A 25064-nucleotide genomic window follows, 5' to 3' on the forward strand; every position below is an offset into this window, starting at 1 on the left:
TCCCTTCTTAAAATCTATGCACAACTCCCTGTTACCTGCTTAGGAGGTTTCTGGGTGTACTTTGGAACACAGGCCTGTTTTTTCCAGTTTGCTGTTGGGTCATTACCTTCTTCTGTACAGAGTATTTCTAGGAGACAAAATCTGCATTTAATGTAAGCCTGCTTGTAAGAGAAATCTCCTGGTCTTCTGGGGAGGCATTCCCCTAGTAAGTGTAAAAACTGAGTTGATCTTAGGAATGTACCCATGATCTCAAGATACCTTTTAGAAAAACACAATCTAGTCAGTAAACATGACCAATTATTGAGCATACGGCAGCATATCAGAGTAGAATTCCAGAAATCTCAAGACTTGCCCATTTATTTTATGTGCATACTTTCAGATTTACATTATCCAAGATTACTGGAAATGAGTGTAGAGTTCTGACAAATGGTTACCACAGTGGAACTGTGACTGTTGCAATTTGCTTTATGGGAACAAGATTGTAAGAGAATATTTTTCCCATACCTGCTTATCCCATGAGCAATTTTTTAAGTTTGTTTTTTTTTAAATTTTGAGTATTACTGTACTCTCAATCTTTTGAAATCGAAATGAGTTTACTAATCCTAATAAGAAAGAAAGTGCTAGCTAAAGTATCTACTTGCAGAAGAGAAGTTGAAAGTTCAAAGATAAATAGAACTTGCAGTAGCTAGTACTTAAGGAAACTTGTCATATGAAGCCAATAAACCAAAATGGTTTTTCTTCCCTTGGTGTAAACTTGTACTTAAGTTGGCTTGATGTGATCTTTTGGGTTTTAATGGGCATGACTGGGTTTATCCTACCGAGGTTTAAGGAGATGGGTGGCTTTTCTTTCTAGGCTAAGGCAAACAGAGAAACCAAACCACTTGAGGGCTGCCAAACCATTTGTGGGCTTAAGTGCCAGGAAAAGTGCCATTCAAATAGAGGGACAGAAGGTCGGAGTTTCTCTAGGGATACATGGGGTGAAAATAAAAGAAAGAAATTTTTACTACCAGGATATTCATAGTGGAAAATTGCTTTGAAAAAAATTGTCTGCTACTGCTTGTCTAAGGGTTTTTACCCTTTTGAGGACCCCTGTGGTTATCAGTGGTCTGTTGTTTTCTACATAGAAGGTTTATCTCCATCAGAATAATTTGTGAGTACCTTTTTTAAAAAAGAAAATTTCCTGCAGTGCTTAAGTACTTACAGTTGTTATTATTACTCTCATATTACAGGGGAGCAAATGTAAGTGATATTAATTTGTTCAAGATTATTCATCTAGTGAGTGTTAGAGCCAGGATTAGAATCTAGGTAAGCGTACCCTTGGTTATACCGTAGTACCTCTGTATGCAGTAAGTATTCACTGAGTATCTCGTTACCAATGCTCTGTGCAGTGTACTACAGAATTCTAACACTGTTTAAGAGTTTCATTTTTTCCTAAGTGTAACTTTGATAGTCATCTTTCTATGTTTAATTATGAAATTTTATAAATCTATTTAGAAATCAACTGAATCATTTTAAAGCAGGAGTGCTTCCCTTTTAATCATTTTTATGATAGTAAGAGTAATTACGTATTTAGCTGCTGTGTAAATTCATATATTCCTGAATTGTTCTGAAGTGGAACACCCATGTAAAATGTAATTGTTCTTAAAGGAAGGCACCAAAGACAGTACTTTTAGGAGAAGACTCCTCTGATTATGATCAGTTTAATTTTACATGCCAATTGAAATTCACAAATGCATAATTTGCTAATGAGAATCCACAGTTCTTTGGTAAATGATCTGTAAAGTATTAGAGATCTGGTAGGTTATTCAGTAGTAGCTGTACTTCACAGAATCGAATTCCCTTAACTATATTGAATTAACAGCTCACTTTCCTTTCCAAGAGGATGTTTGTTCACTTTGTTTCTGTGACTGTATCTGCACAGTGGTTACTTGATAGATGTACAACAACTCTTATTCTTTTCAACCGGCTGAGGTTAGCAAAACTACCATCACCTTAAGGCTGAGAAAAAAGAAGCATAGGAGAAATAATGTACTCTGAAGTTAAATCAGTAGCTACTACAAGGCTAAAAATATATTGGTTGTCCATACTGGCAAAGCGAGTTATATCTGTTGGTTAAAATATAAATATGCATTCTCTCTCTCTCACACACACACATGATTAAAATGGTTTTAAATGCTGCTGAGTGGTCCGGTTGTCTAAATTGACACTGTCCTTTCTGTCATACTGTGATTATTGTTTAGGGCAGTGTTGTCCAACAGAACTTTTGTGAAGGTGGAAATACTCTGTATCCCTCACTGTCCATAATGGTAAGCACCAGCCTCATAAGGCTATTTAGCACTGAAAATGTTTTTAGTGAGACTGAGGAACTGAATTTTTATAATTTAATTTTGGTTAATTTAAAGGATAGCTATGTGTGACTAGTGGCTACCATATATAGTGTGAAAAAAATTTTTGTGACCCTAGTGGGTAGAATAATGATGGATGGATAGAACATACAGATTTGCTTCAGTTTAGGGCAGTCTTTTCTAATATGTGTTCCATCCAACATTGGACCATGTGAATGCACCTCACTTGGGGTTTTGGAGAGTTGTGATTTTCCTTGGGTAACTTTTTTCTTCTGTTACTGCCAACACAAAAAGGTTTGGCTTCAAAGCACCAGTCCATAAAGTTTATGCCTGTAGCCCAGGAAGCTTGTGAGGTGGTTTGTGTTTGTGGGTATTTTTAATCATTTATGAAAACTTGAGTCAGATATTTCCTAATGGAAAGTCTTATCTCTATCCAGCAGTTCTACCAGGATGAGTAAAAACTGCTGTTTCCACCCTGCTACCTTCCTTCCCTTTTTCAGTATTCCTCTCACCCTCAGTCTTTTACCCTGTCCGATGGAAATTTCTGACTCAGCCATTTTCACTTTTCCAATAAGTTACCCAGTTACTCTGTGGTCTCTGATAATGATGCAGATGGTCTGTGATATTAAAGTAGTACTTCTGATTTGAGGACTTATATTATCTCAGCATTTTCAAAACCCACTTGCCTGCAATCTAGTGTGTCTGTGGTTAGCTATAATATATCTCCTTGCCAAACAAGTGGTTTGGGTTACTGGGGCTTTCATTTAACTTTGAATTGGGGGGATGAGGGGAAAACAAAAGCTCAGGAACCTATTTTGATAAATTGCATCAGAGTTAAATGTTGGGATTAAATCAGTTGTTTTGCTTTTTAAAATGTCTCCTTACTGAGCTCAGTCTTGTTCTTTTGTTGAAGGTGTGTGCATATGTTTGTGTGTATGTAGACACGTGTTTAAAACTCATGCTTGAACTATTGAGAAGTACATTATATAACTCAGTGTTTTCTACTTAAGTTCCAACATGGTGGCTGAACTTGCTTTCGTGTTTGGTACTAGTAAAACATTTCTCTCCAGTCAGGAACTGGTGTTATTTCTCCTTTACAATAATGAGAACTGAACAGCTTTTCATATTTCCCTGATTGCTTTGGTTCTCAGGAAGATCAGATGCAAATTTGGGGTCTTACGTAGACTTTGTTTTTGTTAGCATACATTTTTCCTTAAAAAAAAAAACTTATTCTCTAACCTTAAGGAAACAGTATAATTAAATTGAATCCATAACATTGCTACTGCAACTTATTTTTTCCTGTAGTAAATATTTGCTGCTTCACTGTTTAGGTGCTTAAATTAGATTAAAAACATGCGTTTTTTTTAATTATAAAATGTTATGCAAGGGATTATAAATAATAAGATTCCATTTCATGGTAGATAAATTAGAAAATATATAAATGTTTTAGAAGGAAAATAAGCTACATTATAGTCCCACAGTACCTGATCAATGTTAAGATTTTGATGTTTATCTTTTCTAGTATTTTCTAAATAAAATTTAACTTGAAAAATCAAATATTTCAGCTATAGTCAGTGTACACTATAGAAAGGCTCAGAAATCAGCCCTGGGCTCTGCCCATATCATGGCGAGTACCTTCAGGACTTCACCTGTGCATATAGCCCATATAATATGCCATGTGGCTGGTCATCTATCGTGTGTATACAACAACAGACTGAAGAGTGCCAGTGGTTTGTACAAAACACCCACATACACTATAGGGAATGTGAGTGCACTCTGAGGCTGGAACTAGGACCAGGGATGATATCTCTAGATTGGCAGGTTTTGTCCTTCCACAGACCATTTTATAGTTACCTGAAAGGGAACTCTGTTGAAAGGAAGTGGGCTTCCTGTGGTTAAATATTTATGAGGAGTCCAGATGATTATTTGGACAGGATAAAGCTGGACTTAACAACTACTCAGACCCTTTCTGATAGTCAATTTCTATAATTTTAAGAAAGTGATGAATCAGCACCTTTTTATGAACAGTGACTGAAATTTAGAAATATTTGAGGAAACTTGGGAACCCAGCCTGTCATCCAGGGCCTTTATTATTTTCAGAGGTATTTTGGATTAAAGCCTCTTGATGCTCTAAGACATTTTAGACTTCTAACCAAGGTGGTGACTTTAGCAGATCAGATATTTGGTAGAACTTTGCAGAAAATCCTGGGTTATACTGTTCTGGTCTTTGTGGAGCTTTTTATGAAAAGGGGAGCTTTCTATCATTTTGTAATGTTGATGGAAGGATAATTAACCCTGAAAATGTCTTTCTGTTACTAGATTTCTCAGGACTTTTCTCTCCTCCTACTTTTTTTTTTTGGTTCTGTCATCCTTGACGTTTTTCATTCACCTTATACTTAATTTATTAACATTTTCTAATTTTCGGGACTATTTGGCAGCCTGCAACTATAGAGGACTTCTGAGGACATGAGACAGTTTTATCAAACAAATTGCTCAGGGGACTAGCTCCAGATTCTGAAAATTCATGCCAGCACCTTAGCACACAGTGCATTCTGCTTTAAAATGCCACATACATCCTATGTACCCTTTCAGGCTGTTTAGCTTAATAAACATGTCCTCATGTATACAGACATTTTTCATAGCCCTGGGGTCTAATCTTGGCAATGCCACATATTTAACTATGTGATCCTTGGCATGTTATTCTAACTTTCAGAGCCATTTTGAGTGATGTACTTAATTGTCATCTAAAGGAACCAAGAATTGACCACCTGCCCGAGTGTACAACTTTTCTAGGTGTTCTAGGAGTCTATCAGGTAATTATCCTTTCCATTATAATACATCTGAAATTTGGGGTGTTGGGAACAGAAACCCTTTGCTGTCATTTAAGGCACTGTGGGTAGATGTGCAGCTTCTTAGCTTTGTTTAGGTAAGCTAGAGAATGTGGAAATGCAAGATTTCATGGTGCATCATTTATACTACTCATCATTTTTCTCAGGAGCCCTCCTTTCCACAAGGATTTATTTGAAAATCATCATCCCAGGCATTGAGATAAATATTGGAGAGAAAATGATCCATAAGATTTTTCCTACCTTTCAGGATCTTGAATGTATAATGGGGAAACAAATGAGTACATGTATTTATATGATTAGTTCTCCAGTGTTATATTTACTACATATTATGAAATCACTGGGGGGAAAAAAAAGCATAAGTAAATCTGCTGGGTGTGTGAGAGTATCAGTTGTGATGGTTTTGGTTCTGTGTCCTATAGGATTGGATTGATAGAGAAGTAACATTTGAATGAGGTTTCTGAAGGTTGATTATGAAGTTTTTGAGAGTAGAGAGGAACCACTGGCAGATAGAAAATGGTTCTTAAGCCCATCATCTGTGTAACGGTGACTAAACTTCCCTCAGACTTGCAAGACTCCCCCATTCTCTGTGTTTCACACCCACACCAACCACCCAAGAAAAACATAAACCAAAACCAATAACCATAAAAATCCCCAAACAATTGAAACAGTGGTTAATGATACTCGATGCCCCAATCATTTGTACAATATGTGGAATGAAAGTCTTTGTCTTTCATAAAGGAATTGCAGAAATCTGTGTGTACTTTGTGGGTAGTTTAGTAAGGGGGGATAATTATACTAAGGACAATAAGTACAGGAAGGTGGATCTGACTTAATTATTTTATAGATCTCTGCTCAGAAGGCTCTTCTATCTCCCAGGCAGATGGAGTAACCATAGTATGTATATGGGAAAGAACAGGGCATTTGGAGACTTGGTCAGAAATGTAGCCCACCCATTGGCTACTTCAACTAGGAACAAAGTAATGAGTATGGAACACCTGTGTTGTTTACCTCTTTAGCATCAGCCAAAATTAGGTGCCACTCTATTTCCTCTGTCATACTGTACTTCAGTTTTGTTCATTTCTACAAGATGGAAATTATAGACACTAAAAGTCAGAGAAGGATCAAAGGTTACCTTTCAGTTACCCTTTATCCCTAATAAATTAATTGCTCAAACATCACTTGGGTATTATTCTAATTGTTTTCAGCTTTCTGCCTGAAAGTGGGAAATTTCAGTTGTCAGAGTGACCAGGGGCTCAAAGCTGTGTTTGTTGTTTTGGGGCTCATAATTGGGGCAGGTGGTTAGGAGAGTGTCTCCATTCCATAGCTGAGCATCTCTAAGAAGCTCCCACTGATGGTGGTGGTGATGGTGTTGGAGACTGGTTTTGGTGTTGGTGTTAGTGGTGGTGATGTTGATGTTATCTTAGTCCCTATATATAAACTTTGCTGGGGCTGAGGAGGTGGAAGATTTGGCATTAGGATGAGGTCTATTCACAGTTTACCTGCATCCCATTTCTCTTCTACTGAGGCAGTTTTATTAAAGCTTTTAATAAAGGGAAGAGACTTCTTTAATAGGTTAGCGAGACATTTCTCTTGTAGGGCAGCAGACAAAGGCTTAGGGGTTTTACCTATGTTATCATTTCTTGGTTAAAATTGTCTTTAACAACTCTGGGACACATTAGTCAGAATTCATTAATGCTCTCTTACCAAAGGGAAGAAAAGCCATTGATTTTGGGTGGAGATGGGGGAAAGTGGTTAGATCCCAAACGGAGATTTTCCTTGGAATTTCCCACTGCAGTTACTACCTAGGGTTTTTCTTACAGGTCATCTATGAAATACTGTGCAAAATTTTTTTGTCCTTGCTCTTCAGAAGTGAACACAGGCCAACCGTGATAGCTAGAGACTTCTTGGGAGATAGTGAGACAAAGTAAACTATGTCAATTGTTATTGCTCTGTTTTAGGACCTGGAACCCACCTTCTGAACACATGTACCACCCTTACCTAAATTTTATTTCATCTTCAATTTCAAAGAAACTAATGCATATTTGTCTTATTTAGTATTTAATAATATCACTCTTTTCTGACATACTTAAACATAGGCCCATTTCTTCTAGGAGTTCTTTGAGCAGAAATATTGGAGGCCAGAAGAGCTCAGGTTGGTTTGCAGTTCATTTGCTCATTTGTTGGGTTATCTTGGTCAAGCCAGTTTATTTCTCTGAGCCTAGTTTCCTCATAAATAAAATGAGGATATTGATAAAAACCTTCAGACCCTCAGACAGTTAGGAGGAATAAGTGTGAAAGTGCATTGTAACCTACAAAGTGTTATATCAATGTCAGTTGCAGTTGCCTGTCATTACCAAACTTTTCAAGACAAAATCTGTGTCTGGAACATCGTCCTCATTCATAGAGGGTGTTTCCATGTGAACAAAACAAAGGAAAGTAAGCATAAACCCAGCTCTCAAAGCAGTGAGTATGTATTCCATCTGCTACTAATAGCATTTACACTAAAACAGAATAATTCACAAAATTATACCAGAACATAAAAGGTAATACAGACACAGTTGAAAGAAATAGTTTCTAGTGAATGTATTAGTAATCCAGGAATTTTTTTTTTTTTTTTTTTTTTTTGCGGTACCCGGGCCTCTCACTGCTGTGGCCTCTCCCGTTGCGGAGCACAGGCTCACGGACGTGCAGGCTCAGCGGCCATGGCTCACGGGCCCAGCCACTCCACGGCATGTGGGATCTTCCTGGACCGGGGCACGCACCCGTGTCCCCTGCATCAGCAGGCGGACTCTCAACCACTGCGCCACCAGGGAAGCCCAACCCAGGCATTTTTATGTGGGAGGAAGCTTGCTCAGTTTTCATAGCCATTTATTTTCAGAAAGTTTGGGGATGTGGGTAAAAAAATGACAAAACAGGAATGACTTCTTCACTCATCTTCTAGTTTGTATAGAGTTAGTTCGTCCCTCTGCTAAGAATGCTTACCCCTTCTGCCCTAGGAGTTTTAACCTTCCTTTGAGGTTGGTTTTGTATGTTAACTACTTTAAGGTTTCCTGATACAGCTCTGCCAAGTCACCCCCACTCCTTACACCTAGCCCCAGTTCATAACAAGCACAACTGCTCCACTTTTATGCCTTCAAGGAATCTTCTATAGGTCTTTATAAACTTTATTACATTTTATATTATGCTTATTTACCTTTCTGTCAACTCCACCTTCTTGATGGCTTGTAAATGACTTATTCCTCCTAATAATAGAATTCAGCAAATGTTTGTTGAATAACTGTGTTTACTAGGTGCGTACTATGCTATTTGTTTATTTAGAGGGATCCACAGATGAATGAGAATCATCTTTCTCTTCAAGGAAAATAGGTGGGAGATATATAAATCCTACTTCCCATTCCTGAGACTTGCTTGCCTTAATATAAACTAATCCACTGTATATATGTACATATCTGGATTTTAAAAATCACTAAAGCTCTGTTCTTTTCATGGGAAAGGGAGAGGTTTCTAGTTTTTATTTGAATGTATGAAAAATTTTACAAGTCTCTGTGATGCTGTCAGTAGCAACAGAGCTTAATTCTATTCATAACATTGTTTTCCTCCTGTCTATGGAACTCTGTTCTTTGACTTTATTGACCAGTATTTCTTCATTTTTTTTCTATTAATGAGCATCTTCTGAAGTCCTACTAAATTTATGCTACATCCAGCACTAACTGTGTGGAAGGTGTAGAGATTGCAGGGCTGGATGGGAATGGAGAATGATGGGGTTGGCTTAATGGCAAGAAGATAACCTGAGATTAGGGTGAATGAAAGCGAACATAGGAGGGAAAAAGTTTGAGAAGTGGCAGGATAAAAGCTCAGGGTCCAGTAGTTCGTCTTAAATGTGCCTGCCTGGAAACGTAGTGAGATGAGTTTATGCTGTTTATTCTCAGTACTGTTTATAGCCCTTTGCTTCAAAGTAGAGTGGATTAGAGCAGGAGCAAAGCTCCTGGCTTTGAACTTGTCCTGGCTGAGAATTGTTTTCTGTAATTCCCAAACTGGTTACTGATTTGCAAGGTGGCTGGGTGTGTGATTTTCCCAGCTTGCATTAGATTAGCATTGCAAAGAATACAGGGGCTGACTTTGAAAGCAACTAGAGTGGATGCATAGGAAATTATGGATTAAGTAAGTAATATTTGCGCATAAATGAGATGATATATTTGGAAGTTTTTAGTAAACTTTGAAGGGCTAAATCTGTGTATTGACAATACAACCCTGTGCATGTATGAGTGTGTGTACATCTTTGTAATCATGGAAGATCTTCTAGGTTCTTTTCTAGTGCAGGCCTTACCCATATTTTGTGGGTACCAATTCAGCCTCTACTGTAATAAGATTCAGGGTCAAATCACAATAATTAAATATACTTCAGCCTTGCTTTTTACATATTAAGAACTAATTAAGAGTCATTATTAAGGCAATCATAAATTCATAAATTCCTTGGTATATCATGATATGTGAAATGTGTCATCATGTTTATGGTTTATATGTGCTGCTGATGAAATAAAGATGAGAATTTTTAAAGTTTTTATGTTTAGCTGTAGAATTTAAGTGCAGTATATGTAAAACATTACAAAAAGCACAGAAAATATAGAAACCCAGGAACCTATCACCTAAATTTAATAGATGTTAATATTTTGCCTCACTTCCTTCAGTCTTCCCTAGTTTGTTTGTAAAGCAGTGGAACAGCATATATATAGTCAAGGCACACCTGCCCCTTTGCTTGTGTCTCTAGGGGTCACTATGTCAGTGCCAGATATTAAGACCATATATTTTTACTACAGGTATATGTATCCATAAACATTATATTTTTAATGTCATGCTGACTGAAATAAAAAACGTGAAAATATTGCAGTTATTCACATGGAAAACTGTAGTAATTTTATAATTTTTATTTTATTCAGCATAATATTAAAAGCATATAAAATATATCATTTTGGCATACCTTTCTGCTCTAATAACATAAATTGAAGTGGCTTTTAAACTTTTTAAAATATTCATTCTGAATATTTGTTGTCTGTGAACTAAATCCATACGTGTCTTAGACATTTAATTAATTAATGTTAATCGGCTAAGTGTTTTAGAGAATGCATGTCGGTCAGTATAGAATATCTTCTTTCAGTCTGTTCCGACTGTGGTTTACCAGAGTCCAGGAGGGCTGGTTGCCATGAGCAGGAAGAGCTCTTGCTTGCTGAGAAACTGACTCCCAGCCCTGCCACCGGCAAACTATGTCTACAGCCTTCATAAGCCCTTTCTTTCTTCTGGCCCTTATTTTCCTCACCTGTTAAGTAAGAGGTTTAACTAGCTCTTCTTGAAAGCACTTTCATTCTGTGAAATATTGGGGAACTTTGACCTGGGCCTCAAGTTGTTAGAATTTGCTGAGAATATATTGGATGTAAAAGAACAGGACTTTCTATTGAAATTGCCGGTTTTGTAGTTGCATTTGAGCCAGGGCTAAGTAGGTCATATTCGGTTTAATATGATTTTGGGGCAGAAATGATTTTTCCATCATAAAACCTTTTCAGAGTAATCTTGACGCCTCCAAGCCCTGCCTGCTTTTTTGTTGCATTATCTCTCAGCGAGGGACAGGGCTGTGTGAATGTGTATGTGAACATACATAAGTGCTAAGAATGGCAAAGGAATGTTTTTTCATTCTGTTTTAATTAAATGTCTTCACAGACAAAGTCAGAGCTGCAGAAAGAAATCTGTAAACTCTGGTAAGCCCTAGAGGACAGTTTCATGAGTCCTACACATTGCAATAGTCTGAGGCCTTGGGAACTTTCCTCTTTAATGTGACGTACATGTTTGGAATAGAGTGAGGATATATCACCTAAACTACACGTCCTTAAAACAAACAAAACAGCATTTTTCATGATAAGAGTCCTTCATATGTATGTTTGTTTTAAGAAGCAGAAGTTTAAATTACAGTTTGGGGTGGAATGGACCTTTAAGACCATCTCTTCCTATTTGTGTCTAAGAAAGTAGTTCAGGAAATGCTCTTGCCTGGCTCTCCAGATGGAGGCAAAGTTAGGGGCAGATGCCTGGTACCCTCCAAGGTTCCCACTGTCTTTTGGTTTGCAGGCTCTCTTTAGGCAGCTCTATATTTAGAGAGACCTAGAGAACCAGTTCTAACTCGTGTCTGAGGGTGTGGACCCATTGAAGAATGTGACTACACTTAAAGTAGAGATCCGCTCCTGCCTAAGGGACTAATAAAGGTGTGTTTTTCCTTAAGAGCACCAGGATACACATAAGTCTCTGGGAAAGGATCCTCTGAATCCCAGATGGCTTAACTCCTCTGACCATGCAAAAACTCAGATTTTTCTCAGCTGCAATATGTGAAACATTCTTGTCTCTTATTATTACAGCAGTCCTTTATAGAAGTGGGTTAGAATTTCTGGGCCTCTGCGTTCTGATTCTGTGATTAATTTCCACAGGCCAGGGACCTAACCATTATTTTGTGACACCTTGTTCTTGGCCCTGAGCAGGTACTATGTGGATTTTTGTGAATGAAGACTTTATACTAACTAGTCACTGTTTTGTGCATTGCGAGTTATAAAGTTGATCATCCTAAAATATTAGGTTGGAGTCTTTGAAGTCCTGAACAAGATCTTTTTCTTTTTATGTTAAAGTACTACTAATGAGCCTTTCTGTCTGCCCCTTCTCCCTCATCCTCTGCAGTGTGCCGAGATTTTGCTGTCCTGGAGGACCACACCCTGGCCCACAGCCTGCAGGAACAAGAGAGTGAGTAATAGCCCTCTGCGTGCTCCTTCAGTTTTCTTTTTTAGTGGTAGCTTGAGGCAGATTTCTCAGAGTGAGGCAGGGAGAAAACAGAGTCATCGGGTTATATCACCCATCCATCCTGAGGGATCTGTCTAGGCAAATGACACCTCAGTGAAGAATGAAGTTCTGGGTGTTTTGAAGTCAGATAGCTGCTAGGGATGAGAAGACTGTTGGATGTATCAGAGGAAAAGAGGGACTTGAACCATTTCCTTTGCCTTAGTGCTATAGGAGGGAGATAGTGGTTATACATGCATCGGGGGTGTGTAGAAGGCTGGCAGAGGGATGGGTTCCTTCCCCTAGAATAGGAGGCCTGAACATCTTTTCCCAGGCGCGGGCGGTGTCTAGCTTGTAGATTTTTCTGAATTTTTTTATGTATGTACTCATGAATAGTAAATCTAAGTTATATGTGTTATACAGAAGTACGTAAGTATGAATTTGTAATTTGTGAATCATTAATTTGTGTGTCAGTATAAAAATTCAGTATTGAAATAGTATTTTATAAATAAGGTGGCAACTTGTAGAGCAGAAAGAGCACTGGCCCTGGTTTTAGATTATTTGAGTAGAAGTCCTGGCACTGCCACTGTTTTATCTTGTGCCCAGTACAAATTACTTTAACCTGTCTGATTCTCTTTTTCTGCAATGCAAAGATGAAAATAATAACTCCTGTGCTGCGTATTATATAGTGTTATTTAGAGCATAAGATGAAATGATGGATGTGAAGCCCTTTTTAATGGAAAGGCTCTTCTTAAGTTTATTCTCAGGTTTATCATTAATAAGCCAAAGCATTATAATTCCTCTCTCCAATTTTACTATCCAGTTGAGCATCATTTGGCATCGAATGTTCAGCGGAACCGTTTGGTCCAGCATGATCTCCAGGTGGCTAAGCAGCTTCAAGAGGAAGATCTGAAAGCTCAGGCTCAGCTGCAGAAGCGCTACAAAGACCTGTGAGGACTTGGGGACTGGGAGGGCATCATGCCCGGACTGGTTTTCTCTGTGGGGTCAGCAACCAGGGCAGGGAAGAGGACTCTCCATCTGTTCCTCTGATTCCTTTCACTATTAGATTACAAATCCTACAGTGACTATCCCATAGTTTTCTTTGAATTAAAAAAATTGTCTTTGTTGTTGGAATACTTTACTAGGTTTTGGGACATGTGGTATCTAGTGTGGACTCAACACTCTCACTGATGACTTTGAGTCATTTGGTCCACCTCTCTGACTCAGATTTCCTTACCTGTACAGTGGGCAAATGATCTCTGTCCCCTCTGCCTCCTGGGCTTTTGGGGGGAATCCAGCGAAATACTGGATGTCAAAGAACTTTATGAGGTCTGTTGGGTTCCTTTATTGTTTCCTAGCAGTGTTTGCTACTCCTATTTTCCTCGAACCCCTGGCTTTTCTTTTTGTGTGGCTGCGCCACACAGCTTGCAGGGTCTTAGTTCCCTGACCAGGGATCAAACCTGTGGCCCAGCAGTAAAAGTACCACGTCCTAACCACTGGACCACAGGGAAGTCCCAAACCCCTTGCTTTTTAAGTAGAGGCAGAATCTTTTGGAAAGCTCTGAATCGTACCCTTAGTTCTCTTCATAACTTAAGTGTCTGACCAAAGTTATTTCTCTGTCTCCTCCTAAATGGAGAGATCATGTCTAAGGTTTCTTCCAGCACAATGACTTTTTATTCTTTTTCATGTTTTAAAGGCTCACAGAGTACCTTTCTTCTTTGAGAGAGGCTCCTATACCTAAATCTCTAATGGTGGATTTAACCACAAAATTGTTTTGAGGAGGAAGGGGTAAAGGAGGAAGTGAAGGGACCCTTCTATTTACTTTCGTTGTCATGTTCAAATAAACAGGATAGCCTGTTATTTTTGCTGCCTTTGAGGAAGGGTTTTTCTATTTTATTATTTTCAGAGAGGACTTTATTCGTGATTTTATTCAGCTTCCTTATTTTGTACATAAACATTCTTACTGACTCTCGCTAATAACTCTGCCACCATGAAAGGCACCAGAGAGCACAGATATGAATAAAACATAGCCATTGCCTTTAAGGGACTCAGGGGAAATAAACTCTGAGCATTTGCCAAAGCAACACTCAAATTTGTGAAACATTCCATATTCTTAAAACTAGATTAATAAACACTTTTTGGTAAGTTTAAAAAAAAAGTAAGTGAAAAGAGGGTATGGAAATAAAAAATGAGTATATTTTTATTTTCAATTCTGTGGTTTGAATGGTTCAGAATCCTTGAATGTTAGACCTGTAATATGAAGTCATTAAGTCCAAAAACTTTTATAGCTGATAAGACGACATAAGAGTGCATGATTCACTGGCTAACAGTGGCAGGACTGGAAATCAGGTCTCCAGGCATCTTGTCCAGTGATTTTTTCTACTGATTCTAAAAAAGCTTGCCATTTCTGCTTCTGGCCTGTGTTCTCTATCTTGTATTCCCTTCCTCCCTTTCTGTCCTGTATGTGCGTTATACACATACATACATACCCCCATGTGTGCACACATCTACTTTCACCTACATCTACTTTTACCTACATAGATTTCACCTACAAATCTATTTCCCAACATGTTGAAAGTGACCAGTTCTTTATACAAATGAGAATAGTCTTCATCCCCTCAGTTTTGTTAGAATAGAATGTATGGATTTCGATTCCTCCAGAGAAGTTAGGATATTGCCCCCAACACCCAACACTTTTCAGTTATAAAAGGCTGCCATTAAACATGGAATATACAACCAAGACTAGATTAACTGAGTACTTTAAGTTCAACTGGCAGGGGGAGAATAAGAGGAAATATTTGTGTAGCAAACGAACTGCATATATAAACCACAATTGTAATTTTGTTCCAGCATCTTTTTAGATAGTGAACTCTAAACGTGCTATCTCTCTCCTAGTTAGCAGTTAAAGGTTGTAAAGGCTGTGTAAAGGTTGGCTCCCCAGCACTATCACACTCTAGAGTTATAAGCTGCCCAGTGACTTTTCTTGAAATCTGCAACCAGAAGACTGGTGTATCTGTAGCCATCTCTGAGAGATCCAAACCCCATTTTCTGTTGGAACCACTGTTTCATAGGTGCTGTTTTAAAGGATCTATTTCTCCCACCAAAATGATTTGTCTTGTTTCTCCCACCAAAATGTACTGTGGGCTTCTGAGTGCAGGATGGAGATTTATTTATTTTCGTATCCTCAGTGTTGAGCATGGTGCCTGGATGATAGCAGGTGTTGTTTGAATCTTTTTGAATGCACAAACGCCAAAACAAAACAAAACTGTGGTAGCAGCCGTATTATAACATTTGGGCTTTTTAGTGGCCAGAGTATTAAGAAAACTGGCATCAGCCACAGAGGTTTCTCCTGGGACCTAAAGCTAGGGAATATACATTGGGTTGTTTGCCCCCCTTTTTTTTTTTTTTTTTTTTTTTTTTTTTATGCGTTACGCGGGCCTCTCACTGTTGTGGCCTCTCCCGTTGCGGAGGACAGGCTCCGGACGCGCAGGCTTAGCGGCCGTGGCTCACGGGCCCAGCCGCTCCGCGGCATGTGGGATCTTCCCAGACCGGGGCACGAACCCGTGTCCCCTGCATCGGCAGGCGGACTCTCAACCACTGCGCCACCAGGGAAGCCCCTTCCCCCCTTTTTAAAAGTTTTATTGAAACTGAAAAAAAATGCCTCTAATTAAAAAATTTATAAAAATCATTTTAAAGTCATACCACCACCTCTAGGTGGCCACAGTATTATTGACATTTTAGTGAACTCACTCCCAATTTTTTTCTGCATACTCTGTACGTAGTTGGTTATTTGTGGACCTTATTCTCACAGTATACATCTCCTTTGAGGGAACATGCCTGTCTCTGTAAAGCAACCCCAGTAGGATGAGGTGATATGGTAGTATAGAAAAAGCCTAGAGCTTTCCGTTGTAGTGTCTGGGTATTACATTCTGATTCTACCACTTATTTTCTCTGCAATCTTAGGGAAATGATTCCACTACTCTGGGCCTCAAGTTTTTTCATCTGTAGGATATGACAATATCAACCTCTTTGCATCATTATTGTGAAGATTAAGTGAGATAAAAATATGCACTGGCTCATAGTGAGTATTCAGGAAATTGTGTTTAGGAAAAATCATTCCTTACGTTCTTTATTCCTGTTGTTTTCATCTTTGTGTTTTAGTGAACAACAAGACTGTGAAATTGCTCAGGAGATTCAGGAGAAGCTGGCTATTGAGGCCGAGAGACGACGCATTCAGGAGAAGAAGGATGAGGTACAACTTAGTTAATGCCCCTCCACCCCACAGAGGAGGGCTGCTCAGCTCCAGAGCTGTGACTTTCTGTATTCACAGGCTCAGTGTAGGGTTGCTGGATGGGCAGAAGAACTCTCCCCTTTTGGGGTGCATAGTCCGAGTGTCACCCTCCATGAACCACTGTTTATTGCCCTTTGACCAGTTGTTTAAGTGGTGAAATCTTAAAAGATGATAATGGATAATTTGACATAAATTGTGAATTCGTTTCCGTAGGGCTACTGTAACAAATTATCACAAACGTGGCTTAAAACAATAGAACTTGGGCTTCCCTGGTGGCGCAGTGGTTGAGAGTCCACCTGCCAATGCAGGGAACACGGGTTCGTGCCCCGGTCTGGGAGGATCCCACATGCCATGGAGCGACTGGGCCCGTGAGCCATGGCTGCTGAGCCTGCGCGTCCGGAGCCTGTGCTCCGCAACAGGAGAGGCCACAACAGTGAGAGGCCCGCGTACCGCAAAAAACAAAACAAAACAAAACACAATAGAACTTTACTGTCTGACAGTTCTGAAGGCTGCAAATCGAAATTAAGATGTTCGCAGGGCCATGCTACCTATTAGGAAAGATCCTTCTTTGCCTCCTCCTAGCTTCTGGTGGCTCTTGGCTGTCTGGCATTCCTTGGTTTGTAGTTGCATCATGTCAGTCTCTACCTTTATTGTCACATGGCCTTCTTCCCTGTATCTTTTTGTCCTTTTGTTTTCTTATAAGGACACCAGTCATTGGATTGAGGACCCACCCTAATCCAGTATGATCTCCTCTTAATTATATCTGTAAAGATCCTATTTCCGAATAAGATCATGCTCTGAAGTTCTTGGTATAAATGAATTTTTAAGGGACGCTTCAGCTCAATACTGGGTGTCTGTCTGCGGGTTATTCCCACAACTTTAGGGAGAGCAGACCTTGAGTGTAGCCTGAACAGGAGTCAGGGACTGTTCATTGCTCTCATTCTTTTTTGTTAATGGTTTCACTCTCCTGTGATATGCTGCCTCAAAACAATGATCTGTTTGATTCTGTATATATTTTTAAACTGTGTTGTTTTTAAAGCTGAAAATGGTTAAAATTAGCAGTAGTATATGGTTTGTGAGAAGACTTGAATTTGCGCTTAATGATCACTTGCTTTTGTGTTATGTTTTCAGCATTTCAAATGGTTCCTTTTCAATTTACATTGATTCTCTGTCTGCTTTTTTTACACCTATTGTGCTGTTCTTGGCCATTGTCTTGATTTATAATAAGGAAAAAATGATTTATTATTTTTAATAGTAGAACGACCATATGGTATTTTGCATACTCAGAAATACTTTTCAGGGTTAAAGTGGGTGCTATTAATAAGTACATAAACTGGGACTCTCCTGGGCAAACTGGTACATATGATCACCCTGTTAAATAGATATAATCAGGGTTATCAGTGAACCAGCCTGCATCTTCTGTTCCTCCACTGAGCCATCCTTGTTCCTCTGGAACTCCTTGTTCAATGCCAGGTGAGTGTGAGACGCCTGGTGTGAGCATATTAGCTATTTCTTTAAGAAACAAACCATGATTATGTGATGATCAGAGTTGTAAGTAGGAATTAAGGATTCCTTTTCATCCTTCCTGTTAGCAACACAGGAGCTCTTTCTTACTACAGGATGTGTTGCATCTCTATAGTCAAGACTGCCTTGGAGATGAAACTGGCAACTGAAAGAAGTGATTATGTTTTGTAGACAGAAAAGCTTCTATTTTAAATATCACAGAGTAACGAAGTTGGCTTCTTATAAATGCTACTGGTGTCCTGTAATTCTCCCCCCTCCCCCCACCCCGTTCAGGGAAAAACAGTATTCGGGAAACCAAAATATTTTATTTTACGCATGTGGAATCTAAATAGCAGTCACAATAATCTCATTGTTACACTATATAAAGCGTGTAGTGTAGTGAATAACTGCGTTTTTCAGATGAAGAAATTAAGTCTTGAAGAAGTAAATGACTGGTCCCAAGCTACAATAAGATGCCAGAGAAATGTCTGTACAGTTCAGTCTCCTGACTGACCGCCTCTGACCTGGATGTACTGAGACACAACATAGAACACAGAGACTTTGGAGTTAGACTATCCTGGGTTTGAATCTTACTCATTTAACTTTTAGCTGAGACTTTCAGCATCTCACTTAACCATGTAGAGCCTCAGGTTCCAAACTGAAGAAGTCCATGGTAACTCCACACTTACCCCAAAGGGCTGTTTTGAAGTTTAAATAAAATTAAGTATATAAAGTCTCTGCCACATATTAAATTAATAGTTGCTCTTTCCTTTTTGCTTTCTTGCCAGGTGTTTTCCCCATCATTCTGCCCCTTACAACAACTCTGATTTCTCTTATAGGGAGATAAGCGTGAAATTAGAAAGGGGAAACAATACACAGGCTTAGGTGTGTTCTAGTGTGGTCTGATCTGAGGGATCTTCAGGCGTTTATGCTTTGCTGCTCTCCTACTACACTGCCTTCCACTATTGTTTGACCTACTGCAATGTTCCCCCTTCCCCAGTGCAGTGCAGTGAGAGATGAGAAATCCAGTTGTGGACGTTTAGTGAGACTAGCCTTTAAAAAACTGCTTTCAGACTTTTTTGACTTTTCACTGATGCCTTAGATTAGATGGCTGTCCCGCCAAGATGTTCTTCTGTTGTAGAAAAATGTGACTTCCAGCTGACTAGTATGTTGTAATATTAAATAAACAAAATCTGCATTAGTAAAGTTTGATGTTGAAGGATGTATGATAATCCTTATTTATTTTAGCCCAGGGTGCCTAATAGGGGAGACTAAGACAATTGTGCTGATTTTTCTGTCCAACTTTGCATTGCCTGTTACTCATCAACTGTCCGAATTCTCCCCCCTCCTCACCGCCCCCATGCTCTTCTGCTTCCTTGTAGAGTCTGCCTAGCTAATGAGTTCTTACTGAACGGCAGGGCTGTGGAAAATTCCTCTCTGGATTTTCACCCAAATCTCTTTTAGAGATTTTTGGGGTCAACTCTCTTGGGTAGTTCCTAGTCCCCCCAAACAGATGTAGAATCCAAGGCCCCTTTCCTCTTGGGACAGATTTTTTTCTGAACAACATTGTTCCTGAGTAGCATTATACGACTTTGTGTGGGTGAATTCGCATGTCTAGCTTTGTTATGGTATAATTTTATTGTGTTTTTTAACAGAGCACAGATGTAAGGAAGGTAGCATTTCCATTGGGGAGACAGATGTAGAAAAGTTTAAAAAAGATCCTTTGTATTCTTACCAGCATTGTGGCCTCTCCCTCCTTCCTTTCCCTCCCTCTTTTCTCTCTTTCCCTCTTCCTTCCTTCCTTCCTTCCTTCCTCTCAGTGCCCTGTTGAAGGGGCTTGTGGCCTTTGGTAATACTGGACTGTATGAGTTTGTGATTAATATGGGGGGATTAATTTTATTGGGATCTTTCCCTTTGGTCACAGCTTTAGCATTTGTCAGTGTTGTTTAATGAAGCCAAGAAATGTGTGTTTAGTTGATTTAACTCAGTTATTCTTAAATAAAACTCTTAACTAATTGTGTGTGAATGTATACATATGTGTGTCTTTAAACCTAGGTCCAAATATATGTGAATGTGAAACTATTTTAGCGAAAAACTTTTTTTTTTTTTTTTTGGCGTAAATAAACAGTAGCATGGCCAACCATGTTATGAAAAGTCTGTGGCACTAGTCCAACAATTTGGAGCCATTTATAATGTGAACTGTTCAGGGATAAACTTAGTAAACAATTTACATTAAAAATTAATCTAGTGTGAGCCATGGTACTTTTTCATAGCATTCTTAAGGTCATTAGTAATTTGTGTTCTAAAAAAATATTTATATAAGCTGGTAATATCTAGAGAATAGCTCAGATAATAATAATTTTAGCAACTGAAATTTTTCCCTATGTTTTGGCACTTTAGAAATAGGTTTATACATATATAGCCAGATGGGGAGTGAGTGGGTTTCTTCTGGTTGAGAAAATTCTTCTCTCTTTTTATCCTAGTTATACTGATGTTTTTATAGCAATGGAATTGGTGTTACCCTCTTTTTCTGGTCTTATAGAGTAACCCTTTTGGGATTATTCCTGCTTTGAGTTCCCTACTGAGTTAGATGTTAATATGTTAATTGCTAGTTAATAAAAGAAATTTAGCAATCTAATGGAATGGCTTCCTTTTTTTTGTTCTTCTGACAGTCATTTGACAATCACATTTTCAGATCTCCTTTAGCTTGTCTTTATACCCAAGATTTTCTCATTTTGAATCCCAGTACTATTGTATGATAGAGGTGAAAACTTTAAGGGGGAAGTAACCCTGATATAAAATCATATAAACCATAAAAATACCCTAAGGGATCCAGCACCACAGTTCAGTAATTTGTCTTCTACTTGAGAAAGATGCGTGGGGTTCCTCTGGGTTCCATTGCACCTTGATTGTATGAATGCTTCTCTTAGAGCAATCATCTTTGCGTGTCTTACATTAGGTTAATCACTTTTCTTCTAGCACTTAATAGATAAGAACATTAACGATATTGACCACATATCTTGTTTCCCTATAGGAGGTCTCTAGCAGAATGTTTGACCCATTGAAGGGAATCAGTAAATCTATGTTTTTCTTAAAATAACTTTCCTCTAGCGTTCCAGGGATCCTTACATGTGCCCTTACTTATGCTCACAGCTTCCAGTTTTCCAGAGTTGAGTGTTGTTTCAATAAATGTATTTACTAGAAAGTCTTGTATGCAACAGAGTTGTTTCTACATATTAACCCAAAGTAAGTCTACCTGATTAATTAAAAAATAATTGAATGTGACTTCAAAAGGGCTTATGAGTTCTTTTAGATTTTTTCCCCAAGTTATGTTTTATTGAACACTAGTTTCATAAGGTTTATATTTTTTTATGTAACAAAAAGGCATCTGTCACAAAATAAATTTGGAAATTCCTGGGTTACAGGAAGATAACAGGTTACTTTTCTTTTATCAAAGTGTTAAAATGAGCTAATGTGTTTAAAGAGTTAGATATAATACGTGTTTTCTATTGAATGCTTTCTGGTTTATTTGGAGAAACTTTTGATACCAGTGTTCTCAGAAACAGAGCTTGACAAATGCTGTTCTAGACTAACCTTTAACAGGAAGGAAGCTGTAGACTAAGGAGGTTGTTTATGTCAAGGGTGACCAAGCTGCATCCAAGCATTGTGACTAATAATTGCCATCTTTAGCTTGTTACAGGGGAAATTTTTTTATATTGAAATCACCTAACTAAACCCATTGTGCAGTAATGTTGGAGAGCAGGGAAGAAAACTGACTTGGGCTAAACCACGGTTTATAATATAGCAGTGATTTTCCTTTCACTCCCCAAGTCTAGCTAGCTGTTCTTCTCAGACAGAAGAAACTTACTCAGAAAAGAGCTGAGAGGTTAAAACAGCAAAGGGTTTGGGTGCTGAGGTGCATGACACATTATGATTATTATTATTCTACTCGGTTAAAAGCCCTCCTTTTGACTAGCTAATGCATTGTACAAAAGAGGCATCACCTTTGTTTCTCTTTGGTTCAACTTTGGCTCTTCACATTGAGAAGGCTTATTACTATGTATTAATTAGGACCAAATTCAATAGCAGCAAAGCAATTATAAAGTCCCTGGAGTAGAGTTTAATAATTTCTACTGGCAGTTGGACCTGGTAATTTTCCTTTATATTTTTATTCAGTTATATCAAGGGAAACTTTTTGTTTTCGGTAAAACAAACCACTTAGGAAAATGAGTGTTGGGTGCTTAGTAAACATGACAACTCAGGGAAGTGTTTACATTTTCTTCCTACTTGTGCAGTAAAATAAATAGGGATTTGGGAAATTCTGTATTCAGGTATTACTTTGGGGAGAATAAATTATCTTGTCACACCTCTCTCTTTTCCTAACCGACTGGTATATTGCTTTGCAAGACATCAAATAGAATGAACCTGGCACAGGGGATGGCACCTGGTAACACTCTCAGATTTATTACAATGGTGCGTTAGGGTGTCAAGACATCTGACTTTAAGGTTGAGTAGTTCAGACTCTATTTTACAGATAAAGAATTCAGGCCCAAAGAAATCCATTTTAGTAGTTAATGTTTCTGTCCCAGTGTCTCTAAAGCATCTCTGACTTGAACTGGAAGAGAAAAAGAAAATCATCATATTCTTTTGGTTTAGGGGATTTTTTTCCATCAGAGTATTAGAAATTCAGATTTCTTTGCATGAAAATTATACTTGTGTTTTAAGTGGGACTGTGTTCTTTACCTTTCATTCTGAGCTGCAGTATTTTGTGAGTGCTTTTACATGGATTACTTATCAAATATATATGTATATGTTTTACAGACTTATGAGAAGTTTCCAGCATAGAAATCAGTTAAAGGACATATGTTAATAGTATATTTATAAGTTTGAATTTAGGCATGGACTTAACATAAAGTCAGGTTTGTAAGGCTATTTTGTGAGCATTAAAAGCCGAGTATATGGATAACGTTTGCTAATTTACCTAGCCTCAGTATCCAACTTACTGCTACACTGATATAAGAGAAATTGAGTCATTCAGATGAATTTTATTTGCCTTGCAGTCTTATTATATTCTTCACATTGACTTATTCAGAAAATTGCAAAAAGAAGAATAGTGATTAATTCTTGCCTCAAAATTTGCACCATTTACATCTGAGCACATCTTATATTCCTCATTGTAAATATAAAGAAGTTAGCCCCTCAAACTACCTATGGCTATTATTACCATTTGCATCGGTGAGTATTGTTGCCATATTTGTAAGATCTTTAAGAATCTGATAATGGCTAGGGATCTTTTTTCCAAAAAAGTGTACATGAATAAAGTTTATGTGCTATTTTATTGGGCCTTTCATAGAAATAATCTTCAAATTCAGAACACTGTCACTTTCTACCTCAAAACCTTTAGGAACCCCTCATCCCTTACATTACAGACGCCAGACTTCTTAAGATTGTCTGTAAGGGGTGCCTGTGATCCAGCTTCTGCCTGGTTTTTTAGCCTCACCTTTCTCTGTAACACCCCACATCCAGTGTTCTAACTGGACTATTGGTTGTTCCCTAGATTGATGCCCATTAAAATATTTATAACTTTGCTGATGCTGTTCTCTGTTCTTCCTTTACCCGTTGGAATCCAGTTCTTTGTTCAAAACCTAACATTAATGCAAAGCCTTGAACTAATCCGTTTGAGTAGAAATAATATTCCCTCTTTTGTGCTCCCATAGACATTTTACCCTCTTTTTTGAGGCATTTATAATTCAGTTGTATTGCAGCTATTTGTATATACCTTTGTTTTCATGGGGGACGGTAATCATTTAGGGGACGCAGTCAGAATGTTATTACTCATCACTCAGTAACTGCTAAAAACTTGCCTGGAGATAGAGCAGAGGGGAGACAGGAGGAAGACTGTTTTCTCTTTTTTATTAGTTAAGACGGTGGTCCTCTAATGCAAAGCTAAATGAGAACCAACTGAAAAATTCTTTTAAAAAAGTTTTCAAATTACATTGTAAATACAGTTTATAAAAGTTTATAGATTATGGTACTCTTCCTCATTCAGACTTAGTGAATCATCATCTTGGAAAAAGGGCCCATAAATATGTATTTAAAAAATTCTGTTCTATAACCACCTGTAGGAACATTACATTTGAATGTCTTCAAGTTAAGTTAGATTTAAATTCAATTAAAAAAAACTTTCCCTCTCATCTGGATCTTGTGCCCTTCCTATTGAGCAGTCATCTGTGGCATTTGGACAGAAGGAGCTTAATATCAGGAAGTTTAGAGAGCCTAGCTGGAGGCAGAGCCACAAAAGCCTGGCAGTGGAATGTCAAACCATTGACCTGTAGGGTCACTGTATGGAGTTTGTTCATTCTCTGGTAATGTTTATTTCCCTTCTCTTTGTATTTGCAGGACATAGCTCGACTCTTGCAAGAAAAAGAGTTACAGGAAGAGAAAAAGCGAAAAAAACACTTTCCAGAGTCCCCTGGAGCCAATGCTTATGGTGATAGTTACTATTATGAAGATGGAGGTAAGTTTTTGCATCATGACCTACTCTATCCTTAGACTCAGTTGCAAGACACCCCTTTAAATTTGTCTGTAAAGTGACCCTAGGGCCCCTTTAGATTTGTGGTGGAATTTTATCTTATCTAATAAATTCATCTGTTCTTTAGTTGGATGACCAGAGCCATTTTTATGGCTGTTAAAACTTGAATATAGTTTAGCAAAATTTGTCATGCATTCTTTTGCACTATTGCTACTTGGAATGTTGTATTACATTCTAAGCACATAAACTGGGGTGTGGAAAAGTGGCATATGAGTCTCTGGGCTTGATCTTTCTCAAGGAAATCTGGACAATACTGTTTGAAGCAGCAAAGTGGCACAAATACTAAAGGAGGTACAGCATTTATCAGTTACTGGATACCAAAGCTTTTTTTCCATGCTTCTTATCTTTTAAACCTAGGCCAATGGGTTAACCTGCTGATGACAAAATTGAATTTTAAGATTCTCTGTTCCTTTTTTGCTCTTGATGCTTTCTTTGCTATTTGATTACCATATAGAAAAATTTCTGAAATAGAGAGATCCCTTCTCTAGTGCTTGCTTTTGCAGTGGTGGCGGTGGTGGTGATGGTGTGGTGGTGGCACTTGTGGTGGTGGTGAATCTTTATCTTAAAAGTGTGTTGGGAAACGAGTATTAACAAATATTGTTCAGTCCTTTTTAAAGATCTGTCAAAGGAAAGACATTTCCTATGGTTTTTAGTGTCAGTATTTATTGTAGTTCAGC

The 25064-nt window shown here is 38.3% G+C and overlaps 1 protein-coding gene across 3 annotated transcripts in view; it reads left to right on the forward strand.

Moving 5' to 3' along the window:
* CCDC50 (coiled-coil domain containing 50) overlaps positions 1–25064 on the forward strand; it is a 66771-nt gene that overhangs the window by 14348 nt on the left and 27359 nt on the right. For all 3 annotated transcript variants that reach the window (XM_032630226.1, XM_032630224.1, XM_032630225.1), the window contains exons 2-5: positions 11906–11968; positions 12825–12951; positions 16163–16253; positions 24195–24312. In XM_032630226.1, coding sequence (XP_032486117.1) covers positions 11906–11968; positions 12825–12951; positions 16163–16253; positions 24195–24312 — 399 coding nt within the window. The remainder of the gene's footprint in view (positions 1–11905; positions 11969–12824; positions 12952–16162; positions 16254–24194; positions 24313–25064) is intronic.

The sequence above is a fragment of the Phocoena sinus genome, chromosome 4 (genome assembly GCF_008692025.1).
Source record: "Phocoena sinus isolate mPhoSin1 chromosome 4, mPhoSin1.pri, whole genome shotgun sequence".
NCBI classification, from domain to species: Eukaryota; Metazoa; Chordata; class Mammalia; order Artiodactyla; family Phocoenidae; genus Phocoena; species Phocoena sinus.